The sequence below is a fragment of the Mustela nivalis genome, assembly GCF_964662115.1.
Source record: "Mustela nivalis genome assembly, chromosome: 4".
NCBI lineage: Eukaryota > Metazoa > Chordata > Mammalia > Carnivora > Mustelidae > Mustela > Mustela nivalis.
In genome coordinates this window covers 122,446,248-122,469,842 of record NC_139023.1, presented here as the reverse complement: position 1 = coordinate 122,469,842, position 23,595 = coordinate 122,446,248, and the positions used below count along the sequence as shown (strand labels likewise).

Below are 23,595 nucleotides of genomic sequence, written 5' to 3'. Positions count from 1 at the left end.
TGGATGGATGGATGGGCGGACACATGGGTAGGTAGGCAGATAGATGATGACAGATGGGGTGAGTGGGTGGGTAGACATATAGACTGGAATAGAAGTGAAATTTTTAAAAAGATTTTATTTACTTATTCATTTGAGAGAGAGGGAGAGCACAGAGTGGGGAAATTTTGAGGGGGAGGAGCAGGGAAGAGAGGGAGAAGCAGACTCCCCACTGAGCAGGGAGCACCAGGTAGGGTTCAGTCCCAGGACCCCCGGGTCATGACCTGCACCAAAGACAGATGCATACTCACCTGGGCCACCCAGGTGCCCCTAGAATAGAAAGTTTAAAAGCCCCAGATGTGAGCTAGAGTATAAAAAATAAATTTTAAGTTGTACTAAATTTTATTATTTCCAGAGAGAACTTTTTTTACCCCCTGTATTTTGGCCTTTAAATTCCTTGCCATGTCTCATCTTGTCTTGGGCTTAACCCTAGGGATAATAATACTGAAAGAAAAGGAGGACCTACAGACAGCTTATGGCAATAATTAAGATATTTATAGATACCAGTGTTCTCCAACTGAGACCACTGGAAGCCTCAATGGCTCCATCCAGATCTGATTACAGAGACTTAGTCCTCAACCCCACTGGCCCAAGACCATAATCTTTCTCTTCCAGGGGCGGGGGTGGTGGTAAATGGGATTAAAACATATCCTAACCTTAAGCAGAAAACACTGAGAGGTTGGCATCAACCTACCAAGTACTCTCTCTTCTCCTAAGGGACAGCCAGCCTTTCTATACATCCTGTGTACCAGTCAGCCACGTTTTACCGTGCTAAAGGAGTTCCTTCCCTTGTTACCCACTCCCCTACTCTTCACCAGCCCTAAATATTCAGATGTAACAATGGCTGTTGGCAGCAATGCTCCCATCCCTGAGAACGGCAGACCAAGGAAAGAATTGCCATTAGGGCAGGAGAGGAAGCAACACCATGGGTGTCTTAGGGCCTGGGCAGCAGAGAGCACGTCCGTGGGCCCCCAGCTCCATCTATAGGCCTGAGCTCTCTCAGGGAGTCAGTGCAATTCAAGCACAACCACACTGACGGTCTGTGATGCTTCTCCCTCCTTCTCATGCACTCTCCCTGAAGTTCCCTTCTAATAGGGGGATACCGCGTCCAGAACCGCTTTTGGTTTATCCCTTATGAAACAAAACTATATGTGTCTTTGTTATAAAATTGATGATAATATCATCCTAAATGTCACCTTAAATGATCACGTAAATAACAAAGGACAACAGGTTACTCTATATTGTCTTGAGAGCATACGCTTTTGAATAATACATGTACTCTTTTTACTGAGACTCAGTAAAAAAAGAAAAAAAAAGTTATTTGGGGAATATTTGTCTTTATGGGCACAACATTGCTGTCAGAGATATTATGTATTAGTTATATCCCCTCAGCAGAATCTATCAAAGGAATCTGGGAAAAGTCTATCTGATCTGTGATGTTTTTCTTTGGAATACGCAATGCTTTCCCTCTGATGAGCCAATTACAGCAAAGCCCAAGGCTGTCTTGGCTCACTTACAAACGTTTCCATGATCCTTGGTTTTCCGGGGTAGTCATTTCCCTTTCCTGCTCTCTTTTTAGTAGTGACCCTTGCCTTTAGTTCTTGTTTCAGAGTCTGGGATTTTATTGTAAGCCGTTTTTATTTGCTTTTGGAAATTCAGTGTCATGTAAATAACAATGATGACCAAATGCTGTAAAAATCACGGAAGGGGCTTTTCAGTGGGCATATAGAATTAACAAGAAAGGAAATACCCACTCGCTGCATTGCTTATTATATTTGCAAATGAGATTTATGAATATTTCTGCTACCTGGCTGCCCAGAGAGCAACCTCCTTAACTGAGATTTAGCTGGGAGCGCACACACTTTCTCTATGGACAAATCCTTGATTGGCTTCGTTATTTGGTGGCCTGGCAACCCGTGGTGATTGGAATAGTTCAAGGCATTAATTACTCCCTAGGACTGGAATAGTACAGCACACCTACTCCAGAAGCAGCTTGCGACATATTGAAATATTCTTAAATCCTTGATCCTTTCTTTATTATTGATACTGCTTTTTCAATTTCAGAGATGAGCCCAAGAGTTTAGAGAAATGAATAAAAGCGCCCTCCAAAAGGCAATCTCTGTGGCAAGAATTTAAAAGGGAAGCTGAATGTCAAAAGTTCAGAGGAAAACAGAAGTAAAACCAATGAATCAATAAAGTAGTCATCAGTAAAAGTTTATTGTGCACACAGCAAAAAGATCGTTTGCAAACCAGGGCACTCAGACCAAAACACAGAACAAAGCTCAGAGGTATATGTGAGACAACAGCTTACAGGGTGCGGAGACGGGGACTGTGTATTCTTCACAGAGATTGGTTAAAATACTGAAATTTTCTTAAATGAAAGGGAAGTGGTTAGTGATGACCTCATATCAATTTTAGGAAAACAGTTTAAGTTTTGCTTATTATCTTCAGAGGCCTAAGCAAAGAAATACCCAGGTCAGTTAGCCTCACTTGTCTTGCAAGATAAGCTACATCAAGCTTTGCTTGTAAGACTAAACTGGTTCTGGGGTGCCTAGGTTGCTCCATCAGTTAAGCATCTGCCTTTGAGTCATGGTCTCAGGATCCTAGGATCAAGCCCCGAGTTGGACTCCTCACTCTGGGAGTCTGCTTCTCCCTCTGCCTCTCCCCACTGGCTTGTGCTCGCTCGCTCTCTCTCATGAGTAAGTAAAATTGTAAAAACAGAACAAAAAAAAAAAAAAAAAAAAAAAAACAAAAAAACTGGTTTTGTCTGCTCAGTGAATTTCAAGATTTCAAGTCTGGTCTCTGTATGTGTTTGATTTTAATATGAACAACAACATAAACAAATACAAAAAACAAAACAAAACAAAAAAACAAATACAGCCTACTTTGCATCTTTCCCACCATGATCATTTTCTAATCCATGCAACACATTTGTTACAACCCACCCTGGACAGCCAACCTCTAATTTGCTTATTATCTTTTAAGATTTTATTTATTTATTTGACAGAGAGAGATCATAAGTAGGCAGAGCAGAAGGCAGAGAGAGAGAGGGAGAAGCAGGCTCCCTGCTGAGCCGAGAGCCCAATGGGGGGCTCGATCTCAGGACCCTGAGATCATGACCTGAGCCGAAGGCAGAAGCTTAACCCACTGAGCCACCCTCGTGCCCCTGATAATGTACTTCTTACATACAGTCTTTAGTGATAGCTAATATCTTCTGACGAGTTTAACGTCTTCAAAGGAGACAGAGTTGTTACGTAATCTACAGTTTAACAATATGGTCTTCTCTTACCCTTTGGCATAGAGGGTGTTATTCCGGAAATGTCTAGCATTAGGGACCACAGCCCGTTCAATGGGCCAGGGGTCCACTGTTTCCTGGGCCTTCCAAATGCACCTGACCCATCAAGGGCTGCACTAAACTGGAGGAAAACCACTCTCTTCCATTGTGTTCTGGTTTTATTTTCTTCATAGTGCTTCTCAGTACCCGAAATCACTATGATACATCTGTTTATTTTTTTATTGTGTGTCTTCCTCTCTGTGAAGACGGAGAAGTTTATAGATCTAGTTCCTTATTATATCTCCAGCACTCGGAGTAGTGCCTGGCATCTAGTAGGCACTCAATAAATATTTGTTTAAAGAATGAATTAATCCTGCAGGAGGGGACAGAATTAACGGAATAGGAAAGAACAGTCAAAAAGAATTAACTCGAGCAATATGTTGGCGTCCCAAAAGTATTTGTTTTAAATTGCTGGTGAATTCTTTTTTTTTTTTTTTTAAGATTTTTTAAATTTATTTGACAGAGAGAGATCACAGTAGACATAGAGGCAGGCAGAGAGAGAGAGGGAAGCAGGCTCCCTGCTGAGCAGAGAGCCTGATGTGGGACTTGATCCAGGACCCTGAGGTCATGACCTGAGCCGAAGGCAGCGGCTTAACCCACTGAGCCACCCAGGTGCCCCTTCCTTGCTGGTGAATTCTTAAAGGGCCACCACTGTATACCTAATATCAGGCATCTATTCTGCATACCTAGAGACATTACATTTCTATGAAGTAGAAAGGAAATACACCGATTGTCAAAAACATAGGAAATGTACTTAATGCTCTTCAAAGTCCCATCACAGCTATAATGGAGATAACTCATGCTAAGATTTTTACCTGTTGGTCATTTTCCTTTATGAAACTGCCACGTCTCAGTATTATGATGGGTTCGGCCAGATTACTGGATTTAACTCTGGTTTATTTCTCTACTCCACAAATATTTCAGTAGTTTAATACATACTATATACCAGGCTTATTCAAGGATTAAGGACATAAAACAGGATTCCTGAGCTTATAGTCTACTGACAAAAGAAAGTCTTCACTGTTGGATTAACTAAGTTTTTGAATGAGCCCTTAAATTGACCTCTGATGTATTTCTAGTTTACTTTTTTTTTAAGAGGGAGAGAGCAGGGGAGACAGACAGAGGAAGAGAGAGAATCTCAAGCCGACTTCGCACTGAGTGAGGAGCTCAATGTGGAGCTCGATCTCAGGATCCTGAGACCATCACCTGAGCCAAAATTGAGAGTTATATTATTAACCGACTGAGTCACCCAGGTGTCCCTCTCATTTATCTTTCATGGACAGCTGCATGAGTGTAGACTTTAGAATCTTTTAGAACTCTGGGCAGGTAGACCAGTATGTATCTATGTGGAATTCTGAATGACCCCCAGAGTCAGAAATGTTGGATAATCACTAAACAACTTCACCTGCAAAAAAAAAAAAAAAAAGAGAGAGATGGTATTTTCTTTATAGTTTAGGTATTTAAAATCTAATCCCAATTTTGTGAAGCAGTATGTTTATACACTTTGAAAAAATTATGGAGAGCTATATACTACACAGTGACTAGGAGAACCACTAGTATCCCTTCACCACAAGGGAAAGGGATAAGAGTGGATTCTTACTTTCTTTATATGCTCTTATCTCTTTTCCAAAATTTCTATGGTGAACCAGTTTAGCATCTGCAATGAGAAAAATAAAGGTTATTTTTATAACATTACTTTCAATCTACCAACTAACTATGGAGCGCTTTCTCTTGCTGTTTAAATTACTGGAAATAAATCTACAGACCAAATCTATGTTAAATTTGTCTGGTTCTCGTGATAATTAAATTGTGCTTAAATGTAGGGCACAGAGAAATAAAGCAAAAATCCATTATTGTCTTTGGTTTTTGTAACACCTCTCCTTTTCCTGAACTTGTCCATTGTATTTCTTGGGCTGGCTACTATCTCTTCCATAACACTTTCCCAGGAGTTGGTATGAGAGAGAAGAAACACTATCTGAGTTTCCTCAGGACTAAAACTGCTTTGTACTTAATGAGTTTATTTCTCTGCGGTATTTTTCTGCAAAAAAACAGGGTCTCTTAGATCGCTGAGAGAACCCGTAACAGAAAAATACACATTTACAAACTATAATCTATGAGAAGACGAATCACTTCTCTGAGAAAAAATAATAATAGCTAATCTACATAGGCACCACTGTCACCCCTGGTGAGCATGAATAGTTCCCTTTCTCAGAGGCTTGGTCCCCTTGTCCTCCTCCCCCCTCCAGAGGGAATGGTCATCAAGGGGCACACACTCAGTGTTTTACCTAAATTACTGTATATTCAGACCTACATGATGTACATATTAGTGTTCCTATCCTAAGGGCAGAACAGTATTTGGGGTCACTTAAGTGACTTGCCCAAGGATACACATTTATGGACCCAGGTTTTTTGGACTCCAGAGCCAATCAACCACACAAACCCAGTTCTGGCTAAGAACTGAGCAGGTCACGGGGTGCTTGGGTGTTTCAGTTGGTTGAGCTACTGCCTTCGGCTCAGGTCATGGTCCCGGAGTCCCAGGATTGAGTCCCACACTGGGCTCCCAGCTCTGTGGGGAGTCTGCTTTACCCTCTGACCTTCTCCCCTCTTGTGTTCTCTCTCACACTCTCTCTCTCAAATAAATAAATAAAATCTTAAAAAAAAAAAAAAAGAAAGAAAGAAAGAACTGAGCAGGTCAGGCAAAGTTCACTTTCTTTCACAAGTGGCTCCCAGTTTAGGAAGAAATTTGGAATGAATCAGTGAATAGCTCTGAGCTTAATTAATTGCATTAAATGTAGTATTAACTCTAGATTATAAAAATTAACATATGGAGGGCGCCCGGGTGGCTCAGAAGGTTAAGTGTCTGCCTTTGGCTCAGATCATGATCTCAGGGTCCTGGGATTGAGCCCATCCGGCTCCCTGCTCAGTGGGGAGTCTGCTTCTCCTGCTGCCCCTCCCCCCTGCTCATGCTCGCTCATGCTCCCTCTCTCTTGCAAAACTAAAAATAAAATCTTTTTAAAAATTAACATGCAGAAGTAGTGTCTGTCTTTAAATTGTTGTGTATCAACCATTTTGGAGTCATTATGAGAAATCTCTAGGTATAGAGATTTTAAAATAAATTTAAAAATCTATTTAGCTCACATGTTCAGAGGGAGAAGAAAGAGACTTTTTTAGAGTCAGAAATAAGGCTTTTTCACAAGAAAAAAAAAAAAAAAAGCAAGATGCTCCAGAGGAAATGGATTAGAAGATTGGGTAACTCGGAACTCATTAGAACTTCACACTGAGCTAAAAGGTTGAAGGAAGATCAGAGTCAGGGATATGGGAGCTTCCTTTGAAGTCCTCTAAATAGAGTATTTTATTCACACTTGCCCCTTGAACAGCAGTGGTTTGACCAATGTGGGTCCGTTTATGCACAGATTACTGATTTTCTTAACATTTTCTTTTCTCTAGCTGACTTTTTTGTAAGAATACCATATATAATACATATAACATACAAAATGTGTGTCAATTGGCTGTTTATCAGCAGGGCTACCGGTCTACCATAAACTACTAGTACTTAGGTTTTGAGAAGTCAAAGTCACATGCACAGATTTCCAAGTGCACAGTGGGGAGAGGATATATCACTGCCCCTCCTGCATTATTCAAGGGTCAGCTCTTCTTCACCAGTGTCATTTCCATGGAAAGATACAATTTACTGTATATGGTGTTCTAGGGTCTCTCTCAAGTAACTGTGACTGAAGAAACCCATCCAACACCCAGAAAGGCAGACCCAGGTCACGTGACATCACCATGTAGGTATTCTGCATCCTGAAAAATTTTCAGGGCACTTTTTTTCTAGGAATAGCGACAAGTTTGGCTGAGTTCCCCAACATTTTGCCCTGTTGTTCTCAAGAGTAGTCAAACAAAGGAGACAGTCAAGTGGGGCAGAGAATGCCATCTGCAGACACAAATGAGTATCTCTGTAGAAAACTGACCAACATATTCCTATGAGATCTGTTCGTTTGTGCTATTTCCTAAGGAACTAAGCTACAGATAATCTTGATGTCAGTAATGGACTAGATCATGATTATCTCACAGGATAAAGAAAAACCAAGAACCTTTTATTTTTACTCTGGTAGTTTTTATAAAACAAAAACAAAATATCAACAGTTTTACTGGTTTTAATAAGCAAGTATGCAAACAGTTTCCATACAACCGTGTCAGAATAAGCTACCACTAGTGATATACAAAGACCACCAGCAGACCCAGACTGGCCTTTAATGAAGGAATCTAGGACTTTAGTGCTGTTCTCAAATTTAACCAAAACCCTTCCTGCTGAGTTTCATCTGTGGGCCACTCCAAGTAGGTCTTAGTGTTCATTATCTTCCGCAGCTTACAGAAACGCTGGGGGATGGCCTTCTTCTCAATGGGCTCCAGAAGAATCAGAATGGCAGCATCGTTGTTCTCATCAAAAAGTCGAAAGTGGGAGAAGTCCAGCTCATACTTACACCACTCGCTCTTCACAAAGTTCTCTGAGAGCACAAAGATGGTCTTGTGGCTCTTCTCGATGGAGTCAATGATATTGTCAATGATCCATTTGCCGGGGATAAAGTCCCGCTTGTGAAGGCACAGCCTGAAGGGAGGGTTGAAGTGCTCCAACTCCTGGACCATCATGTTCTCCACCCAGTAGGAATCGTGCTCACTGTAGGACACGAAGGCATCATAGCACACGTCCCTGGGGGGCGCTTTCCTGGGCTTCCTCTTGGCCTGGAGCCAGGCCCACATCATTTTCAGGTACCACAGCCCATGGAAGTGGTGGCACAGGACCCCCGTGAGCAGTATCAGCAGGAAGAGGACTGAGCACACGGCAGACACCAGAGCCACCTGGTGGCATTCAGAGGCCGGGAGCCGTGTGTCCTTAACCCGCTGGCCGCGCACAGAGAATGGAGAGTCACACAGGTAGTTGTCTGGCCAGTCAGTCAGGATCTGGGCCAGCGACTGCTGCTCCCGAGTGAAAGACAAGAATTCACAGGAGCAAAGGAAATTGTTACTGCCAGCTTCCAAAGCCTCCAATGTGCTAAAAGAATCAAGTTGCTCCTTAGTGAAAGTACTTATTGTATTTCTGCTGATTCTCAAGACGTGTAACATGGGTAAGAAGGAGGCATCTGGTAGGGTCTTCAACTTATTTCTGGAAATATAAAGTTCTTTGAGTTGTGGCAAAATCAGTGAAAAGGAATCGAGGTTGTTATTGCTAATATCTAAAATTTCCAGCATCCAGGGGATGCAACGGGTGACACTGTATATTCTCGTGTTGGATAAGTTCAAGTATTTCAACTTGTCTGGCCACTGACAAGTTTCAGGCATAGAAACATAATTATTCTTACTAATGTCAAGCTTAGTCAGGTTTTTCAGAGTAAGCAAAGTTTCTCCGGTTTTTTCTAATGATTTCAAACGATTTTGCCTTAAAATTAGGGTTTGCAGGAGGGGCCAGGCCTGCTCACAGGCTGAGTTTCCCAAGGATTCCTCAACCATTAAATTGTCACTGAGATCCAAATATTCTAGTGACTTTAAATGTTGTGAAAGTAAGCAAGGAACCAGAAAAACCTTACTGCTTTCTACTGTGACCCTTTTCACGTTTGCTGTAAGTGAATAGATACTCCTCATATCATAAAATGAGTAAAAATATGGAATAGCCAACCTCCGTACTATTAAGGTCTCTATCCCACCTATATTTTTAATTTTGTCCATATCGGATATGTCAAAATCACCAAGCCCATCGAGGGTACAGCCCTCAAACTCGACTTCTAACACTCCAGAGACACAATTCAGCAGTTTCACAAGTTCGCTAAAACTTCCATCAGTGACTTTCACGTTTCTAAACGTCCACTTTTTAATCAATGTATTTGTTTCCCTGATGGATGCTTTCGAAAACTGGAAAGTGTTCAAGTGAGTATCTCTCAGTTCTAAATGTTTCAAGGACCTTGAAAGATCTACAAAAATCTCCAGCAAGTAAACAGGCTGCTTCATACGAAGAACCAAGTGGGTGATGTTCTGAATGGATTTCAAACTCTCTGGCTCATACCTCTGGAGATTTGAAGCATCAATCTCGAGTTCCTCAAGAAAAGTGAGCCCAGCAAAATCCTTTTCCTGAAGTTCGGTGAATCTGTCAATACTCCCTACTTTCAGAATTTGCAAATTTGTAAGTTGAGAAAAAAGAGGCGTTTCCCCAAGCGATTTGTAAAGATTTCCCAGTAAATTTAAGAACTTTAGGGAAGAAAGGGGCCTGAACCAGGAGGATGATAAGTTTGATAAGAGATTATAGGATAAGTCCAAATGTTCAAGACTCCGCAGGGAAATAAAAGAATCTTTCTCTATGGCATTAATTCCATTAGACACCAGCTTCAGAGCCTTGAGGTTCACGCAGCCCCGCAGGTCCCTGTTGCGGATGTAGGTAATCTCATTGTTGGAGAGGTCAAGGCTTCTCACAGCAGCCGTGAGCCCTGACGGGATGGACTTTAAAGATCTGAAGCGGCCATCACAGACACCCATGGGGTCACAGGATGGAGAAGAAGCCTGATCAGGGCCCTCTTCCTTGGAGAGTTTGGTTACAGCCCCCAACACCCATACTGTCCACAAAACACGTGACATCGTCCAGGGGTCCAACCTACAAATAAAAGAGGTTCAAATGAGCAGTTGTGTTTGACAGTTTATCACGACTCCTGTTCCTGAGAAATGTTTTGTAAGACATAACACACACACACACTCCACCAGGAAAACAGAGGCAAATGGAATGTATGAATGAGGATGACAAATGAGTTCCCTGACACATCCAGCAATACCGACCAAGATTTCTGCCCCTATGCCATGACCTAAAAGCCCAATACCATCTGGAGTACAGAGCACGACTCACTAAGCATGAGCCAAAAGAATGAGTAAATGAATGAATGGAGGAACGAATAAGCCAGCAGGTGAAGAAATGAGTTAGGCTTGGGTGGCTCAGTTAAGTGTCCAACTCTTGGCTTCAGCTCAGGTCATGATCTCAGGGTCTTGACATCAAGCCCTGCATCAGACTCCCTGCTGAGCTGCTCTCCCTCTCCCCCACTCACCCCCTGCTCATGCTCACGTTCTCACTCTTTAAAGTAAGTAAATAAATGTTTAAGAAAGAAAGAAAGAAATGAGCTAGGCCTAACCATATGGATTTACAATCACCTACTCCTGCACTTCAAACCTTCTTGTATTTAAGCATGCCTCCTCCCTGCCTCGATGTCCCCTATGAGTTAGAGATCTCACAGAGCCCAGCCACAGCTCTCACTGGACAACTCTTCACTGAACACAGCTCCAGTGGTAGCAAGTTTTCACCATAAGACAAAGGTCCCGTGCTCCTCAAGCTTGTCTGGCTCTTACTACTGGCAGGGAGGAGGAATGCTGGGAATGCCAACCACAGCCAGGTGGCTGCTGGGCTAATGGACAATGAGACCATCAGAACGTTCTCTTCCTGCAGAGAAGTGCAGAAGCAGTGCTCGGTCTGGATGGGCTGTTAGGATGAATGTGGGGGAAGTAAAGTGGTCCGCATACTCTCCACCACCAGGAGATTCCCTACACCCATAAATCCAGCACCCTCTTTCTGTCCTCCTCCTGGGCCGTGTATCCCTCTTTGGCTTGACTCAGCTCTCTCATTCCTTGTGCCTGCACTCCTCTGTCCGTATTTGCTCACTACATAAACTGCACAAGACATTTTAAAAAATTTAACCCTAAGGACACTTTTTATAGGTAAAACTAATTTCCCACCTCCACAGAATGAGAGATTATCAAAACACAGGCTATATAATTTATAGGCAGAGAGAGTTAAAACATACATAATGTTAATACATAAATTGGTTTGGAAATTAATAGCTGTTGCTGCCAGATTTTTTATGGCCGCCCTAATGCAATTGCTTGGCATCGCCTCCTGTCTCTTCTAGATAAATGGGGCCACACTATGCAGAGTTATTTTGGACTTTCACTTCTCACCTAACAATGTAGCTTGACATCTTCCTACTTCCACACAGAGAGGCACTTCTATTCTTTTTTTTTTTTTAAATAGGTTTTCCTTTTTAAAATTATTTATTTATTTGACAGAGAGAGAGAGAGAGAGCGCGCGTGCGCACGCGAGCACGCACGCACAAGGAGAAGGAGAAGCAGCCAGAGGGAGAGAGAAGCAGACTCCCCGCTGAGAAAGGAGCCTGATGTGGGGCTCGATCCCAGGACCCAGGGACCATGCTCTGAGCCGAAGGCAGATGCTTAACCAACTGAGCCACCCAGGTGCCCCTGACATTTCTGATTCTTTCCCAATGGGTGGCAGTGTTTCATAGTATGGATAAGCCACAGTTGGCATTCCCATTAGCACTGTATGAGAGCCCAGCTGCTCTAGATCTTGCCACCACTGTGCACAGCCAATCTTTTTCATTTCAGCAATTCTGGTAGGAGGTAGTGTCATCTCATTGTAATCTGAATCTATTTCCTGGACTACTAATGAGTCTGAACATCTTCATCTGCAATGTGCACGGTTTCAGTGTTTGACCTACTGTTTTCTACTGGATTGTCATTATTTTAATAATTATAATAAATATTAAATTATATATACTTAATACTTAATTTAATAATTTATACACATATATAAAGATATATACTCTCAGAATAGAAGATGCGTGTGTTACAGATACAGGCATTCCTTAGAGATATTGCGGCTCCAGTTCCACAATAATAAATCAACTATCCCAATACACGGAGTCAAATGAATTTTGATTCCCAGTGCACTCACAAGCTAAGTTTACACTACACAGTAGTCTGTTAAATGTGCAATGTCTTTAAAAAAATAGTACATACCTTCATTTAAAAATGATTTATTGGGGCACCTGGGTGGCTTGGGCAGTTAAGTGTCTGCCTTCAGCTCAGGTCATGATCCCAGGGTCCTGGGATCCCATGTCGACATGCCCCATGTTGGGCTCCCTGCTCAGCCAGAAGTCTACTTCCTCTCCTACTCCCCCTGCTTGTGCTCTCTCTCTCTCTCTCTCACTGTGTCTCTCTCTGTCAAATAAATAAATAAAATCTTAAAAAAATAAAAATAAAACAAAAATAAAAACAATTTCTTGCTAACGGAGGCTAACCATCAGTGAGTCATCATCATTGATCATGGGTCATCATAATGAATATAATAAGCGTGGAAAAGTTTGAAATATTGCCAGAATTACTGAAAGGTGACACAGACACCCAAAGTGAGCAAGTGTGTTGGAAACATGACAGCAACAGACTTGTTCGATACAGGGTTGTTACATAACTTAAATCTGTAAAAAAAATCCAGAACTCACCCCCCGGCAACAAAACAAGGTATGACTCCATCTTCTCCCACTCTACCCCTTTCCGTGTCACTTTCTACTGGATTGTCTTTCGATGAACAGACGTTCTTGTGTTTTCTATTTTGTTTCTTAGTAGTTATTTTTGTGGCCTATTTAAAAAGCCTTTGTTATGGTATCATGAAGATATTCTCTTTATTATTTTTTCTTTATTTGAGAGAAAGGGCAAGGAGGGCTGGCAGGAGAGGGGCAAAGGGAGAAGCAGATTCCCTGCTGAGTCGGGAGCCTGACTAAGGAGTCAATCCCAGGACCCTGGGATCATGACCCCAGCCAAAGGCAAATGCCCAACTGACTGAGCCACCCAGGTGCCCCTCTTTATTATTCTCCAAAACCTTTATTGCTTTGCCTTTTATTCCTAGGGATTAATATTTGAAATAGTGGACTGGATTGGTTTTATTTCCGATATGGATATTCAATTGACCCAGCATCATTTTTAAAAAGATCATTTTGGGGAAACAATCAATATTTACCCTTGCCAATAGCCACATGTCCTCATAGGAGTGAGTGTGTCTCACTGCTCTCAATTCTGATCTATTTGTCTTAGCCTTGTACTGGTAGCACTATATATATATATATATAATATAACACTATTTGGAAATACACACGCACATATATATATATTCAATTAAATTTTATGTGTTTACCATGCACTTAAGCAACCTTGCTAAACTGATTTAGTAATTCCACAGTTTGTAGATTATTTTTATTTTCCATGTACACAATCATATCACCCAGATGTAATGGGTTCTTTTTTCTTTCTTCCAATCTGAATACCTTTATTTTGTTTTCTTGATTACTGAATGTTGAATTTTATCAAATACTTTTTTATCTTCCTGTACCCATTGAGATGATTACATGGATTTCCACCTTCACTCTAAGAATACTGGTGATTTACTTTGATTTATTTAGTGCTGAGACAATGTTGTCTTTTTAGAATAAACTCAAGTTAGTCTGGATATATTATACTTTTTATATTTTACTGGATATTTTTATTCACTAATATTTTCTCTAAAATTTTCCATCTATATTCAGAGTAAAATTGCCGTATACATTTCCCTTCCTTTCCTTGAGTAGAATTCACCTATGCTGCCTTTTGAGCCTGCAGTTTTTGTTGTTATTATCTGTACATTTATCTTGTTTTTGTAAAATACATTACATATATTTAACAGCTATGGAACTATTCAGATGTTCTTTTTCTTATCTGTCAGCTTTTGGTAAATTGTGTTTTTCAAGGGATCTATCATTTTCTTTTAAATTTTCAAATTTATTGACACAGTTACTCAGAACATCCTCTGACTATTTTAATGTCCTGTCTTATCCCTTAGATGGAGTTCTTTGTGCCTGTTTTCTTTTATTGTCTTGGTGGTCAGCAGTTTATCATTTTTTACTAGCATTTCAAAAGCCAGCTTCTCATTTCATAGATCCTCTATTTCTTTTCTATTTCACTAATTTCTATTCTTATATTACTATTTCCTTCCTTCTGCTTCCTCTGGATTTATTTTACTGTTCTTATTCTAATCTCTTAAGGTACATGCTTGCTCACTAATCTTCAGCCATTCTTCATTTCTAATATATTCATTTATGGTCAGACGTTTTCATCTAAGCACTAGCTTAGCTCTATTTTCCAGGCCCCTTCTCTTCTGTTCTTTCCATATTTTGTCTCTTCAAGTTTCAGTCTCGATACTCTCTTCTGATGTACTTTCTAATTTATTCTCTCTCCAGCTGTGTTTAATCTATTGGTGGATCCATCCATGGCTTTTAAATTTTGTAGTTATTGCCATCTTCATCTATTTAACTTCTCTTTGGTTCTTTTCCCCATCCGCTATGTCATTTTTTACAGTTTCCAGTTCTCTGCCAAAATTTTCAACCTCATCCTTTATCACCTTGAATATAATAAGCCTCATCTGATAGGCTGCGCGACACTCTGACAGCCTTAAGGGATGGAACATTTAAGGTTAAGGTCTGGGGCAATCATGGAAAGGTAAAGCTAAACCAGGAGAAACTATGCCCTTAGGTAGACCATAGCACAGCTCTGATCTATCCGGGTGGTTCAGACAGTCTCTGTCTCTGAAAATGGATGAAGAGGATTTCTGGAATGCTAGTGCTCACAGCTACCTGCAGAAGTTAAGGGAAATTTTCTCTAGAAGAGACTAATATTATCTGGGCCTCAAATTTCTTCCTACAAACAGTTTTTCAAAGTGTATGTCCAGTACACCATAAAAGACAACCAGGTACTATAGGAAGTAAAGATAATGAGTAGAGAAGAGCAGAAAAGCAGGCAACAGAAACTAACCCATAAAGACTATAGATCCAGTATTGTCCCTACTCCTAAAACTGACAGGGGTAAGATGATTTGGTACTATAGTTATCCCATTGTCTTTCTGCTGAATCAGTTATTGAAAAAAAAATCATCTTAGTATGAACTGTACTGGACAACCAAAATTCACTTGATCAATTCCATTTTATAATAAATAGCACCAATTTTAAGAAATTTATACTAGTTTTCAGCTGAGTCTTAAAGGTCAAATACTTCGGGCGCCTGGGTGGCTCAGTGGGTTAAGCCGCTGCCTTCGGCTCAGGTCATGATCTCAGGGTCCTGGGATTGAGTCCCGCATCGGGCTCTCTGCTCAGCAGGGAGCCTGCTTCCTCCTCCTCTCTCTCTCTGCCTGCCTCTCTGCCTGCTTGTGATCTCTCTCTGTCAAATAAATAAATAAAATCTTTAAAAAAAAAAAAAAGGTCAAATACATCTATTTTTAAAATGTTTCCTAGCCTTCTGTCTTTCAACTATAAAATTTGTAACAGCAGGGATCTTGGGCGTTTCATACAAATATTATGTGGTACTTATGGCATGGTGACTTTTCAACAAATAACAATTACCAGTGATGCCAACAGGACCACTTACAACCTGGCACTGAAGATGACAGTCACATCTCTCTCCTCCCATTTCCCCTCAACATTACAGCATGGGGCTGAGAGCTCCACGGAGTAAGACATTGAGAAAGGGAAAAGCAGTGGCTACAATGAGCAAGAGTGGGAGCCTATCTAATGAGGGTTGTGGGTCTGTACAAAGTATAAAATCATCTGCTTAAAGAATTCATAATATTGACAGAGTGGCGAAGCGTTCCTGGCCCAAGACCCAGGGAAAGATACCAGTCTGACAGGTAAGCCTGGCAGGACCGGCAACTTAGGCTGTGCACATCTGCGGATCCAGAACTGAGAGGAACCTGAAGCCCCATGGTCTCTAGCGAACCATGACCAGATAACCCACATCAAGGCTACTGCTGTAATGGTTACACAAAGCCGAAGCCGGAGTGGAGAAGGAATGGAGAGCCCAATGCACCGTTGGGAACTGAAAGTGTACTCTCCATAAAGCCACAGGCAGGGAAAAGGCTACCCTTTATCTGAACAGGGATCTAAAAAGTCTCTGCCCTCTGGTCCTAGCTGAAACCCAGCCTACTAGAAGTCTTCTGTAAGAAATCCAAGCCTGCCATGTACGCTGCTGTGGATCCAAATATTAAAAGACAGAATAGCTAAACATTTTTTTTCAAACTGGAAAAAAAATAAGCTGCCAAATTATAAATACATATTGAATCCTCAGCAAAAAAGAATAAAAATTCCTGATCTAGCCTGAAAACAATGTAATGAAATCCTCAAAGGGCAGGGAAGACACACCTGCCAATCTAGACGTCGAGACCCATTTAAATTATCATTCAAGAGCAAAGGTGAGATAGACATTTTCAGACATTCAAAAGCAAAAAAAAAATAGTTTTTATCCATAGTCCATCTTTGAAAGAAGTACCCCGAGACATATGTTCTTCCACAATTTAAAAAATAAATAATAATAATAATAAATAATAAATAAATAAATTTTGTAAGAGTAAGCAGCAAGAAGTAACGATTGCATTTTTTAAAATTTAGTAATTGATAAAGAAGACAGCGTTCAAAACTCAGGCTTGGCTTTTTGGTACAAGAAAAAATAATATAAATTTTAAATGCTATTCTGGGGGAAAACATAATTTTGAAAAGCAAGTTTCTTTTTTTTTTTTTTTAAGATTTTATTTATTTATTTGACAGAAAGAGATCACAAGCAGGCAGAGAGGCAGGCAGAGAGAGAGAGAGGGAAGCAGGCTCCCTGCTGAGCAGAGAGCCCTATGTGGGGCTCAATCCCAGGACCCTGGAATCATGACCCCAGCCAAAGGCAAAGGCCTCAACCCACTGGGCCACCCAGGCATCTGGAAAAGCAAGCTTCTTATTAATAAGGAGTAAACACAACTTATATTTGTTAGGAGATCTTGATAAGAAGGTCACCCCCACAATGCCCTTTAACCATAAATCATGCTCAATCAGGAAAATCAAAATAAGGTATTTAATCAACGAAGCCAAATTCTTAACGAAAACAATCCAAAAAAATTTAACTGATACCTTAGAAACTTACAAAACATGCTGTAAACTTCTGGCAATTTTCATAAAATGAGTGCATTATAAAAGTTTAAAGATGCAAATGTTCTTTGCTTAGAACAGGAAGAAACTTAAAATACCGGTGAATAAGCCATTTTCAAATAGGATGTTTGCCATTTCCTTTTTTGATCTCTGCTTTCAAGTGAGGCCACCCTATCCACCAGTTGCTTTTGGGTAAAGATCTGAGTTAATGACAAGTGCAGACAAGACCTTCAGTAAGAGTAGCATCATCTCAGCCGGCTGAGCTGTTTACACCTAATCAGCCCATCAACTCCCGTCCCCCAGAAAGCAGTAAAAAACTCTATCCTGGCTTGTATCTAAGTTCTAAACACAAGTTCTCATTTACAGAAGTTAAAGTTAGAAGGGGGAACTTCCTGGCATTCTTATTTCAAGAACTCACCCAAGCTTAAAAGCTCTAAGTTACTTTCTCATCAGATATTTTTTTTTAATTTTTTATTTTTTATAAACATATATTTTTATCCCCAGGGGTACAGGTCTGTGAATCACCAGGTTTATTTTAAGGACGGAGGCACACGCAGGGGCAGTGAAGCTCACCCCAGCGCAGAGGCCGGGCTCGGGGTTAGGGTGCGAGAGTCCCGCGCGGATCTGCAGTACTGACCCTTCCCCACTTCTCGCGGCGATGGGTTTCCCACTTGCGGGGTTCGGTCCCTGCAGTAACCGGGGAGCGCAGACACACCCCCAGAGGGACGCTCGCGCCACCTGAAAGCTCTACCAGACCGTCGTCGCCCCCGTCCGGGGAGAAGCGAGGCGCGCAGACCCGGGCCGCGAGAGCGTCGGGTCCTGGTGTCCGGGGGCTCTTCCCCCACCCCCGCCCGCCCGCCCGCCCGCCCGCCCGCCAGCCTCCGGCTCCGCGCTCAGACGATGGCTTAGCGGGGATCCCCCGCGACCGCGTCGGCGCCCAGCGCACCCCTGCGGACTGCTGCGGGGGCAGCTTTGAAGGGCGGTGACGGGAAAGGCCCGACGTACCTGGGAGCTGACCGAGCCGCTGTCGGGCCGCGCCTACTCTGCTGCGGGACGACGCGACGCGCCCCGTTCGAGGAGGGCAGCGAAAGTAAAAGTGCGCGGGCCTGCGGTCCCTCCTGGCGGGGTGCGGGGACGCCCGTCCGCTACGCGCGCCGCCGCGCGGGGGAGGCGAGGCCAGAGGGTCCGCGCCGCCGCAGCCGCCGCCTAGGTCCCGGGCTACTCAAATGACTTTGACAGAGGCGGGGGGGAAACCCGGGGCCGCCAGGGTGCCAGGAGGGCGCTGGGGCTGTTGGAGGTCAGAGGCGGAGAAAAGAGAACCGAGACTGCCAGCGGCCCCGGTGAGTGAATTCCCGGAGCACGGAGGAAGATTTCACAATCGGTGGCTAGTTACCCAACCAGTATTTTCTTGAAGCTTTGGCATTCAAAGCCTCCCGTACCCGGACACGCAGTCTTTAAATTCCCCTTCTCCCTTCCTCTCCATCCTTGGGAGCTCAGGTTCATGCTTCTCCCCGCGCCGGGCTCCAACACGTCTCACCTGCTCGCGGTATCTCCAGGGTCCGCGCCCATCCGCCTGTCTATGCTGTCCGATATTAAAATAGCTTACCAGTCACTATCCAGACCAACAGAGCAAAATTTCGCCTGAGGAGCAAAAAAGGACTTTTTTTTTTTTTTTCAATCCTGAGGCTGTCCCCGGTGGTTCACTGACTGGAGCACCTATTCTGACCATGAAAGATGGGGGTGTCCCACTTAATCTCGAGGATTTTGAATCCAAATCCTAACCTTGCTCTGTTCCATCCCTGGAACTTCCATCTCAAAGTAATTCCAAAAACAGCCTAAGATAGACTTTTTCATTGCCAGAAAACTAGTTTCATTCTAGTGAAGAATGTTTATAAGGGAAACAAACTACCTTTTAAAACTTAAACTGCCTTGGGGAGCCTGGGTGGCTCAGTCATTAAATGTCCCCCCCACTTCGGCTGGGGTCATGATGCCAGAGTCCTGGCATGGGGCTCCCTGCTCAGCGGGAAGCCCTCCATCTCCCATTCCCCCTGCTTGTGTTCCCTCTCTTGCTGTGTCTCTCTGTCAAGTAAATGAATAAAATCTTTAAAAAAAAAAAAAACTAAACTGCCTTAATAATATCCATACAGTACAGTTTATATTCATAATTACATTTGATCTTAACAGATTAAGGCTGAGAAAGCATTCTTGTTTCTCTTTTTAATAAAAAGGAGGAAATGCCATGTAAATTGTGACACAACTGAGGTTTGAAATGAAAATTTTACCATAAATCCAGGGTTTCTTCTCTTGCCCTATTTCACATTCCTAATCCTCATTAAAGTTTCTGGTATTAGGCAAATTTAAAAGGCGTGAATGTGATCTTGAGAGGGTGGAGTCTAATTTTCTATACAGGTTACCGACTATGCAGACATTTCTCTCTCTCCCTAATGATCCAGGCTCTGCGGTTCCCTGAAAAGGTTTTCTTCTTATTACAAAATCCCCACCTCTCTTCCTCATGAGTTCTCAGTTGCGTACCTAAGAAAAATTCTTTCCAGTACCTTTCCCCGAATCTAATAAACTCTATATGTCTTTAGTTGACCTGTCTAGATTGATGTTATTGCTTTGTAATCCCAAAGCCAATTAGAATATTCTGGCTGTCAGGTAGAAATCATTTATTTACCCACAAGTTACTACCAGTGTCATCTATGTATAATAAAGACTCATAAATGTTTTCAAGGCCCTTTTAAATATATCTTTTCATCTGAATCTCATAATAATACATGAAATAAATATTTCTGATATCATTACCCCTCCAGCTCAAGTGATTGGAGAATTTATCTCAAATCACATGGAGACAAATCTAGATTAGATTGCAAAACTTGTCAGTCAGTCTGCATTTTGTTTGGCATAAGACCTCCTACAACTCATTACAAAACCCATTTTTTAAAAAAATTATTTATTTATTTTATTTATTTATTAAGATCACAAGTAGGCAGAGAGAGAGAGAGAGAGGAGGAAGCAGGCTCCCTGCTGAGCAGAGAGCCCAATGTGGGGCTCGATCCCAGGACTCTGGGATCATGAGCTGAGCCGAAGGCAGAGGCTTTAACCCACTGAGCCACCCAAGTGCTCCCAAAACCTATTTTTTAAAGTTAGAAAACAAGCTGGACACCTGGGAGGCTCAGTCGGTTAAGTGTCTGCTTTCAGCTCAGGTCATGATCTCAGGGTCCTGGGACTGAGACCTGCCTCATCAGGCTCCCCGCTGAGCAGGGAGCCTGCTTCTCCCTCTGCTTGCTGTTCCCCCTGCTTGTGCTCTCTCTCTCTGACAAATAAAAAAATAAACTCTTAAAAAAAAAAAGAAAAGAAAATGAGCACAGAATACGGAAAGGTGTTTGGGAAAGGTTAACTTGTGGAAGATATTTATACTTTTGAGCATCTGACTGTAATTCTAAAATGAAGCTATCAAAATTCAGAGTCTGCATCTTTCTCATACAAAGTTCCTTGTAATAATTAAATAAAATAATAAGTAATACATTTGTCAAAAATCACTTAATGAAAATCTAGTACAATCCCTGCACTATTTTATATACCCTTGTAAACACAAATGCCCATTCTTCAAAATTTTTCTATTCTGAAAAGATTTCACTAACATCTGTAATTTTTGAGGAATGTTCTTAATACTTCTTGTGCAAAATAAGAGTAAAATTCTAATTCAACACAGAACAAAGTTTTGAAAACTGAGAATATTTCACTATATGAATATTTCCATTTTAAAAACTAGAATTATTCTTCAACTCAGATACTTCCTGTTGGGGGATGGCCTTCTCAATGGCCTCCAAAAAAGAGGGGCTGGCTTTTTGCTAGCCCTTTGAGAGAAGGAAGGAGAAAACACCTAATTTCTCTAGGAAGTCATAAAATAAATATACTCACTTATAAAATATCTCCCTTTTCCTTAATAAGTTGACATTGATTTCTCTCATAACCAAAAGAGCTCTAAGATATTTATTGATGGAAAGAAAATTAAATTTCTTAAATAACTCAGAAATTCCAAATGACCTAGAAATATAATATCATAAAATCTTTTAATATTGTATGCCAATAGTTTTATCCCTTATCTAATGCTCATTTTCAGCTTGCCATCTTCCTAATATCCCTCCATGCCTATTCAGGGCAATTCATCACCCAACTTCCATGAAGTCTATTCAGAGACTAAACTCATCATACTGTAATGATTCCAGAAAATAAGATATTCTTGGGAAAATAATTTCAGTGTCCCTTCTGGGGGGAAGAAGGGATGGGAAAGAGAGAGGGAGGGAAGATCGATTAACAAAATCCTCTCCAAATAAAACTGACTATTTCATATGTTGGCCCAAATGGCTGATCTACGCTGATTTCAGGCTTCTTTGTATGTATCTTAGGATTAGAAACATCAATGTTAAGTTAACTCAGAACAGAAAGTCCACAAAAGTCTTGCTGTTTCTTTAATGTAGAGAATTTATAAATATTTCAGGAACTATTTGGGAAATGGAAGAAGAAAGAGAGAAAGAGACTTTCCCTCCAAGTTGTTTGGTGGACTGTCCCAGAAACAAAGGACCAAACCATGAGGATAATACACGAGGTCAGTTGTTATAGGATAGAACCAAACACGCAAGACTATCAAAGACAAGGCCAATGACTTTCATCTATTACAAGAACTCCATTAAGTGACAGAAAAGGAGACTCCAAATTTGCACACGTGCACTGAATGTAGCTGGATGTACATTTCATGAGGGTGTGGATGTTTTTCTCCCTTTGCTGTGAAGTATCTCCTGTCCCTACAACAAAGTAGGCACTTATCAACTACTAGTTATCAAGTGGTGAATTCACTTGCATTTTCAGGACATCAGTTAGGTCTGAAGAAATGGAGTAGAAACACCTGAAGTGGCCGTTGTTGAAGACACGCAATGGGACTTCAAGGGAGAGAAGTCTGCCCTGACTTCCTAACCATGCCACACAATAGCAGACCTCTTTTAAAGATGGAGATGAAGAAATACAGTGCTTGACTTCCAAACTTAAAGAAAACCATGGGTGAACAAGTGGTATGACTTGGCTATCTGTAAGGGTTGTATGGTCTCGTTAGGCAGGAAGGGTATGAAAAGAAGGCAGGATTTTTTTTTTTAATCAAGTTCCAACTTCTTTGGAACTCCTTGGAAAATATATTGAAATCAAATAATTGCTCAATCTGACTCTGTTGTGTGGCGGGCTGGGTGGAGGGAGTGACCTCTATGTGGCTAGAAAAAGTGAAGTCATGATATGACACAATCCCAGGGATATGAGCTATGTAACTGTGGTTCAGAACTACAATGAGACATCACCTCACACCTGTCAGAATGACTTACAAAAAAGACAAGAAATAACAAATGTTGGCGAGGACGTGGAGAAAAGGGAGCCCTCATGTGTTGTCACTGGCATGGTAAGTTGGTGAAGCCACTGTAGAAAACAGTATGGAGGGTCTGCAAAAAACTGACAATAGAAATACCATGTTCCAGCAATTCCTCTACTGGGTTGTTCCAGCAATTCCTCTACTGGGTATCTGTCCAAAGAAAGTGAAAACACTAATTCAAAATAATATATACATCGCTATGTTCATTGCAGTGTAATTTCCAGTAGCCCAGTCATGGAAACCATCTAAGTGTTCACCAATGGGTGCATCGATAAAGAAGATGTGTTATCTATATGCATAATGGCCTACTACTTAGCCATAAAGAAGAACAAAGTCTTACATTTGTGACAATATGGATGGAACTTAAGGATATTATGTTAAGTGAAATAAATCCAGCAGAGAAAAACAAATACCGCATGATTTCGCTTGTATGTCGAATCCAAAAAGCAAAACAAACAGAACAGAACAAAATCCAGACTCATAGAGAACAGATTGGTGGTTGCCGGAGACAGGGAGGATTGGAGGCAGGGTTGAAATGGATTGAAAAGTACAAACTTCCAGCTATGAAAGAAATAAGCCATGAGGGTGTAATGTACAGCATAGGGAATACAGTCCATAATGTTATATTAACTTTGTAAGGTGATTTTCCACAGGAAGTGGACGTATTGTGTGGCCATTTTGCAATGCATACAAGTGTGGAATACTTGAAACTAATATCATGTTGTATGTCAATTACACCTTACTAAAAAATAAAATAAAATATATACTATTCATACTTGTGATTTTCAAGTTGAAATTTTTGTTTGTAAGAAGCATGGCTTGTACACTTGTTATATATGGAAATGCTTAAGAAAGTTTAAAGTTCACCATATTTGTAAGCGTATTAGTTATATGGGAGCTATTTGTGAACTCATCATAGTTTTGTTAACTCAAACAACAGAGACATTTAAAGAGGACATGAAGTATTTTACACTTATAAATCTAGCTGGAACTATTTTGTT

General features: G+C 41.4%; 2 protein-coding genes and 1 long non-coding RNA gene across 10 annotated transcripts in view; 2 read left to right on the top strand and 1 right to left on the bottom strand.

Annotated features, from left to right (window-relative positions):
* RNF175 (ring finger protein 175) overlaps positions 1-4,094 on the top strand; it is a 44,462-nt gene extending 40,368 nt beyond the window's left edge. For 2 of the 4 annotated variants that reach the window (XM_082726732.1, XM_082726735.1), the window contains one exon: positions 1,883-4,094. In XM_082726732.1, the coding sequence (XP_082582858.1) occupies positions 1,883-2,003 (121 nt within the window). In that variant the 3' untranslated portion in view covers positions 2,004-4,094. The remainder of the gene's footprint in view (positions 1-1,882) is intronic. The other 2 variants (XM_082726736.1, XM_082726734.1) reach the window with 2 other exon arrangements.
* Positions 4,095-7,446: 3,352 nt separating this feature from the next.
* TLR2 (toll like receptor 2) lies at positions 7,447-19,104 on the bottom strand. Of its 5 annotated transcripts, XM_082726729.1 has the most exons (3): positions 17,716-17,730; positions 17,597-17,638; positions 7,447-10,010 (listed from the first exon to the last, which is right to left on the bottom strand). In XM_082726729.1, exon 3 carries the CDS (start codon positions 9,992-9,994, stop codon positions 7,637-7,639), a length of 2,358 nt encoding a protein of 785 aa, XP_082582855.1. In that variant the 5' UTR covers positions 9,995-10,010; positions 17,597-17,638; positions 17,716-17,730; the 3' UTR covers positions 7,447-7,636. The 5 variants fall into 5 exon arrangements, with proteins under 5 accessions (XP_082582855.1, XP_082582853.1, XP_082582854.1 ...); XM_082726727.1 differs by lacking the exons at positions 17,597-17,638; positions 17,716-17,730 and adding an exon at positions 18,184-19,104; XM_082726728.1 differs by lacking the exons at positions 17,597-17,638; positions 17,716-17,730 and adding an exon at positions 17,752-18,181.
* Positions 18,435-23,595, top strand: part of LOC309862637 — an 18,968-nt gene continuing 13,807 nt past the window's right edge. Inside the window, exon 1 of the long non-coding RNA XR_014310617.1 lies at positions 18,435-18,518. This is a non-coding gene — a long non-coding RNA (uncharacterized lncRNA). The remainder of the gene's footprint in view (positions 18,519-23,595) is intronic.